The sequence below is a fragment of the Chelon labrosus genome (assembly GCF_963514085.1).
Source record: "Chelon labrosus genome assembly, chromosome: 8".
Taxonomy (NCBI): Eukaryota; Metazoa; Chordata; class Actinopteri; order Mugiliformes; family Mugilidae; genus Chelon; species Chelon labrosus.
In genome coordinates this window covers 22,403,996-22,411,345 of record NC_140358.1, presented here as the reverse complement: position 1 = coordinate 22,411,345, position 7,350 = coordinate 22,403,996, and the positions used below count along the sequence as shown (strand labels likewise).

At 40.2% G+C, this 7,350-nt stretch overlaps 1 protein-coding gene across 1 annotated transcript; it reads left to right on the top strand.

Annotated features, from left to right (window-relative positions):
- Positions 1-747: 747 nt before the first annotated feature.
- Positions 748-6,048, top strand: fgl1 (fibrinogen-like 1). The gene is made up of 7 exons (XM_084549472.1): positions 748-1,275; positions 3,253-3,421; positions 3,530-3,689; positions 3,810-3,898; positions 4,201-4,289; positions 5,217-5,404; positions 5,518-6,048. Exons 1-7 carry the CDS (start codon positions 1,207-1,209, stop codon positions 5,714-5,716), a joined length of 963 nt encoding a protein of 320 aa, XP_084405598.1. The 5' UTR covers positions 748-1,206; the 3' UTR covers positions 5,717-6,048.
- Positions 6,049-7,350: the final 1,302 nt, after the last annotated feature.

The window sequence follows — 7,350 nt, the reverse complement described above, 5'->3', positions numbered from 1 at the left end:
AGATTCACTCATTTTTTTTATTTAATTAATACTGCGCTCTGCTTTATCTCCACCAGTTATAAAGAAATTTTGGATTATTCACTGTACTTATTTATCTATTTGTTTTTTTCCCCCTACTCTCACAGTCCTACGAGAACGCTTCATGGAGTTGTTGGCATGGCAACTAGTAGTCGTCATGAGGTCACATCCTGTTTCTATAGCATCAAATAACTAACTAAAAAGAAATTTAACAGAAAAAACAGACTGTTGAACATGCACCAGTATTATATTAACTACCAAAAATGACAGAAACCATCACTGAAAAAAATGAATTTGACGTGAACTTTAGTGTTTTAGTTTGTCCCAAGTCCCATCCACTAACATGGAGGGGGTGGAGCTTATGGCCTATACTGCAGCCAGCCACCAGGGGGAGCTCTACTTGCGTTTTGGTATCAATTATCACGTTAAACTTAACTCTGAATGAATATCTGCCAGCTTTATGTCTACTGTGACACCTTATAATAAAACATAAAACACTTTTAAACAGCCAACTACCAAACACGTTGCATCTTAATACTAACATCACTATCTCAACATAGCCTATGGTTTTTTTTATTTCTTTAAAGTCTCTTTTTCATACGGAGTTGACTCTTCTCTCTTAACGGCAACATAATTCAATCAGACTTCAGAGCAATCCTGAAGCATTTGAAGTAAAATGTCTCTTTCTGCTCTTTTTCTTCCTCTGAGAGCTGACCTTCAGTGGCATTTAGCAGCTCGCAACATTTATCTGAATACTGCTCATCAGTGGAATGACTACTTGAGTCTCTTTATAACACAGAGAATGGATAGATTAGTGGGCCTGCGTGGATAGGTCGCAGAGCAATATTTGATTGCGCACTTCTGGCACTGAGTATGTTTATAGTTCAGTAAAACCTCTTTTCACTCTATCATTATCATCCAAGACATGTGTCTGGTTTTGGCATACATGCATCTGTTCTGGATCCTGCCCGCATATTTGGCTATGTATTTTATGGCTGTAGTGAATCAGGTATTCCATCAGTTACTCCTCCTGTTTGGCTGCAGCTTTATTTTGCCCCCAGATGTAGGGATGATACACCACGCTCTTGGGCAGAAATCAAACAGATTAAACCAAACTCTAAGAAGTAGAGGTTCCTTCTCTCTTGACTTCGGGCCTTTTAGTGCTGTTGATATCCAAACAAGAAGAGGATGAGAGGCCCTCTGATGCTGTTGCTCGTAGGACTGATGGTCATCTCAACTTGTACTCTATGTCTGTGTGTAAGTACTTGAATTTGAGAATGATCTTTGTGAAGTATAGGCCAACCAGGCATTGTGTAATGGTTTTAGCTACACATCTCTGGCATTACTTGATTTTTTTTGTTTCTGCTCTGTGGAAATATGTGCCTATCTATTCTATATAATGTCTATTTTATGAGCCTTATGCACAGTTGTCATTGTAGTTGACTGATGAATTCACGAATGTAAATTGATCTTATTAGCACTATAGATATATGGTATTTTGCTGAAGAATGTGGCTAACATAGTGTTTTCAAAAGTAAGGACTGAGTAGGTGTGATGAAATGCTCCTTAATGGATAACAGTTTGGCTGCTCCTCATTTATTTTTTTGTATTAATTTGCTGTCTTGCCAAGAGTTAAAGTTGATATCACATCCACATTGATGTACTTAATAAGAGCAGCCAGTTCGCTTAGTTTAGCATAAAGGCCAAAAAGCTGACCAGGCTCTATTGAGAGGAATCAAAAACACTCTTCTAAACTTCTCTGGCTAACTAACCAAAGTATTCTTTCCTTGAGAGGTGCCTGACAGCAGCAGCAGCAGCAGAGCGTCTTCTTCTCATGTACTGTTCACACCAATCAAGCATAACATTATGACCACCTTCCTAATATTGTGTAGGTCTCCTTGTGCATCCAAATCAGTTGTGACTCATCAGAGGAGGAACATGGGTCTTCTGAGAGTGTCCTGTGGTGTCTGTCAACACAATGTTGTTAGTAGGGTGCCTTTGAGTCCTATGGGTTAAGAGGAAGGGCCTCTGTGGATCATCCCACAGATACTTGATCAGTTTGGCATCTAGTGAATTTGGAGGCCAGGTCAACACCTTGTGCTGTTCTTCACGTCATTTTTAGTTGTTCCTAAACCGTTGTTGTGTGTGTGTCTGTGTCAGGCTGCATCCTTCTTCTTTGCTATGGGGTGGGGGTGCCTGGTCTGGTCTAGGTGGGTGCTACATGTCTAAGTAACATCCACACTAATGAATGTCAGGTCCAAAAGTTGCTCAGCAGAACATTGAATTGTCACAAGATGGTTGATGTTATTTACTTCTCCTGTCAGTGGTCAAAACAGAACAGCTATAAATAACAGTGTCCACGCTCTCTGCTGAGGCTCCCCTTTCAATTTGATTAATTCCTGATTTTTCTGAAATCCATTTTTACCCCTGTTATCCCTCTGATCTATCATAAAAAGCTGTTTGCAAGAATGTAGTATTAAGGATTTAATTAAATGCAACACTGAGGCAACATTGTGCCAATTGCTCCCTGAATCAGAACTAAATATAGATGGCACCTGAGAATTACAGACCAGACACTTGTTGAACTGGCTTCAACTTCTTTCAGCGCTCCAATGACGTTTTATCAGGTTATTTTTTAGAGGACTGACAACATAACAAGGTCAATAACAAGTTCTTGAGCAACACTTTAATAGCGACTTGTAGACGATGTAGCGGGTCACGCTTGACTGCTTTGCAAGTTTTTGTTGTTTGTGGTGTGAACACTGCATAAAGCTGCAGTTGCAGTGAGGATTAAAGCAACAATCTGTGACACACAATGCACTCTCCATTTAAGCCATCCAAGTAAACAAACCAGTGACCTCAATGTCCTTCAGCTGATTCTCTAACCACCGGGCCACAGCTTCCCCTTCACTTACCACAAATGCAGCAGTGCCTCCGGATGCGTGCTGTGCTTACAAACCTGACAAAGTTTAGGGAAATTTCCCGTATGTTATTTTGTTAGAGCTGTAGTTTCAGTTTAGTTTAATTAACTACAACAATTTACATTTACATCTTAAAGTTTATCCAGTGCCACAACAGGATCCGTTTTCGAATAACTAACACATTCACATTCTAGTGACTTTGCATTGGAGCATATTCAGTTTTGTTTTAATTTACTGTATATTTTATCTCAGAAGGGGTGGTCGAATACAAATGGAGAGAACAATACAGTCATGTATGTTTATGTGTGTGTAGGCATCCGACGTTTGCAGCGAGGAGATGGCTCTTCTGCTTGGACAGGAGAAGCATCTGAAGAGCCAACTTCAGAAACAAGAACTCCTCCTGCGCAGTTTACAGCTGCGGAACCAACCTGACAACAAGGACAAAGTCAAAGTTGACCAGAGCCAGGACACACAGCACTCAGGTAATCTTCTTTCAAATACGACAGGGCAGTAGTCACAGATAATGTTTTGAGTGTAGGTTTTGCACTACACTGTATGTATATATGTGACCATGTGTGTATGTGTGTCAGACTGCTCCCAGGTATTCAAATCCGGCTCCAAATCCAGCGGTTCATACAGGATTAAACCAAACGGCAGCCCTTCTCCGATCAAAGTCTACTGTGATATGAGTGACGGAGGTGGTTGGACCGTCATACAGAGACGGATCAACGGAACAGAGATATTTAATAGGTGTGAAATTTGATAACTACTGTATTAAGGCATCTGAATTCAACAGCATTTATAAATCTATCTATCTATCTATCTATCTATCTATCTATCTATCTATCTATCTATCTATCTATCTATCAGGTCGTGGGCAGATTATAAAGAGGGATTTGGAGACGTTGCTGCAGAATTTTGGCTTGGAAATGACAACCTGCATCACATCACAGCACAAGGTCAACATCAGTTTCTACTTCATTACTTTTTCTCTAAATGTTTAATATAAGCATTAACAATTTAAAGTTGATTTGCTTAAATAAAACTTATGCAGTGTGAATTCTGGTGCTAAGTCACGAAACTCTGAATTTCCCCTAAGCTATGTGTACACTGGTTTCATAACCGTTCACGGCTTATTGCGCTGCCCCCAAGTGGCCAACAAAAACAATTATTACCACTTTAAAGAACAACGAGTATTACAGATGTTTCTTGTTGTGTGATTCATTGTGCTTGTCTCTGTTTTTTTACCTGTTTGTCCCAGGGCGTTATTGTCTGAGGATCTACTTGGAAGACTTTGATGGTAACCAGCGCTACGCAGACTATGAGAATGTCAAAGTAGCTGATGAAAAGGTGTTGATGAGCTCCTACTAATATGAGAAAAAACAAAACAAAACAACAAACTCAAGTTAAAGATATTAGACCGTGAAGGTGTGATTTAAAAAAAAATAAAATAAAGATTTTGCTGAGAAATGCAACCTCTCAAGCCAGACACATAGTTCTTTCAAAGTATGACAAGGTCTATCAGTCCTCTCTATGCACTCGAAGAAACAGTTTGTGAGACGAGACAATCAATACCTGTTTTATACCGACCAGCCACAACATTAAAACCAATGACAGGAGAAGTAAATAACATTGACCATCTTGTGACAATTCAGTGTTTTGATGGGAAACTTTTGGACCTGGCATTCATGTGAATGTTGCTTAGACATGTACCACCCAACTAGACCAGACCAGGCACCCCCACCCCATAGCGATGACACTCCTTGATGGCAGCAGCCATCCCCAGCAGGATACAGCTAAAGGTGTTGATCTGGCCTCCAAATTCATTAGATCCCAAACTGATCAAGTATCCGTGGGGTGCACTGGAACAAACCTGAACCACAGAGGCCCCTCCCCTCAACCCAAAGGACCCAAAGGCCCCCACTAACAGCATTGTGTTGCCAGACACCACAGGACACCCTCAGTAGGCCCATGTCCATTCTCTGATGAGTCACAACCGTTTTGGAGGCACAAGGGAGACCTACACAATATTAGGATATACAATAATAGGTCATAATGTTATGCCTGATCGGTGTACATCCGTATGATAATTATGACTCTATGATAAGTAGCTGATTAGCTTAGCTTAGCATAAACATAGTAAAAAGCTAAGTTCTAAACACATTGTAACTTACCTTAAAACGTCCTAATTGGAAAAACAAGTTGTAGAGTTAGAGTTACATGGTGAAGGATGTTTCCCTGCTCTAATTCTATGCAATCCTCGCTCTATTTATGCAGGATCACTATCGCCTTACCTTCGGGGCTTATGTAGGCACAGCTGGAGATGCTTTGTCCGGAAGCAACCAGTTTGGTGTGGCAGTGTGGGCCAGCCACCAGGGCATGAAATTCAGCACCTACGACCAGGACAACGATAACTACACAGGAAACTGCGCCCAGGAAGACAAAGGAGGCTGGTGGTTCAACAAGTGTGTCCACTAAAAGATGTGCACGAATGCAAACATGTGCAACAAGATGTTCACAGTCATTCATTACAGCAAAGACAAATAACTAAAGCCGGTTTCCTTTTCACTGTCCCTAGGTGTCACTCAGCCCATCTCAATGGCATGTACTATCCCAAGGGTCACTACAGTTCTGTAACAGATGATGGTGTCGTTTGGTACACTTGGAGAGGATGGTGGTACTCGCTGAAGACCAGTGTCATGAAGCTGCGACCCACCGACTTCAGGATCGATCCCGTTGATGATCCCAATGTGGTTCATCGCAGTCCACCTTCTTAGACACAGACACAAGAAAATATCAAATCTTCTAGGCACTGGTGTAGAAACAACTTGGCAAGCAGTATTTATATGGTAATACTAGCTGTATAATCACATTTCAAAACTGAAAAACAGACTTCAACAGAGATCTCATATTATAATTCTCTTAAATTCCACAGCTGCTTGTTTCTGCACTTTGCACTAATCAAGCTCACTGACTCCTGATAATAAATATGCTTCCTGTGTTATCAAACTATATATCTGGTGGAGCAGAATAAACGAGATGAGCCAAAGATTCAATCAGTCTGGCTTTAGTCGTGGTCATTACTGAACCTTTGCACTTTAATGAGACTTGAGGCTTGACACACTGGTAAGAAAAATGTCATCAGGTCTGGTGAAATGCGTCGCCCAGTTTTGGAGACACGAATGTCGCAAGAGGAAGTAGCATGCGCACACAGCTGTCTGTTTTAGTGGAGAAAAGGGAAATCTGATGTCAGTGTGTGTGCCTGACACAGGCAGAAACATGGCACTGAAAGGAGCCATTATCGTGTCACTGAAAATGGCTGCAACAAGAGCGTTTTAACAGTAACACAGCCTTTCATTTTATTCCTAAAAATACAGTGGCAGGGAGGGAGCTGAGTTCACCTCCTGGTCACTGACTTATTTGATTAAAATGTAGTATTTGGTTGCATTAATCAAATATTACAGCATTTGTGGGTCATTTATTGAAGTAAGGATGTTAAAAAATCTTTTCCATTCTGCAACAATGTTGGCTGCTTCCACACAGCCTTACTCACATTAGAGACACTGAGCGTTCTGCCGTCATAATGCAATAATATTTAATTTGATTTGTATCGTGCAAAAAGCTTTCAAGAGACTTTATAGAAGCCACCAAACAGTAAAACCCTGACAACAGCTTCTTTCAAGTGGCACCGTAAACGAAATTACTGCTACTATTACTATTCCAATATATGACATTTATGAGCACATGTAAGAAAATGATTTGGCATTTAAGTACATTAAATTACTCGGCTATTACGTTTTTATGACCTTTATGAACACATTTGAGACCTTCAGACGGAGAACTGACCGCTCACCGACACACCTTAGCCACTTTATGTATCCTATTTCAGGTATTATCTCATTATTTCTGAAACATCAGAGAGAGAGAAAGAGAAAGCGAGAGAGAGAGAGAGTGTGTGGGGTAGATACTAAATCTGCTAAATGTAAAGCAGTGCGGCTCACATATTGTGAAGCGATGATTCACGGTAAGTTAGTGAAAATATCTCATACATCATTTAGGTCACACTGGACTAAATATAATTACAACCTGCCAGGCAGCGATGCTTGTGTGAGCCTCAGTGTTAAAACTGGAAGAAGGATGTGGGGACATTTCTGGATTATTGCACTGAAAACTAATATTTATGCAGTTCATTGTAAAAATGAATCAAGCTGCTTAATCCAGTTAATCCGTACGTTAATCCATAATTAAAATAGGTTTATAATTTCATGATTTCTGGTCATGTTTTTGAGATAAAACATCATTTTTTATACCAGGCACTCCAAATGTCGTGACAAAAACAAAACAAAACAGCATGTTATTATCATTTTACAAAAAAAAAGAAACAGAAAGGACTAGAGGTAAAAGCCTGCAA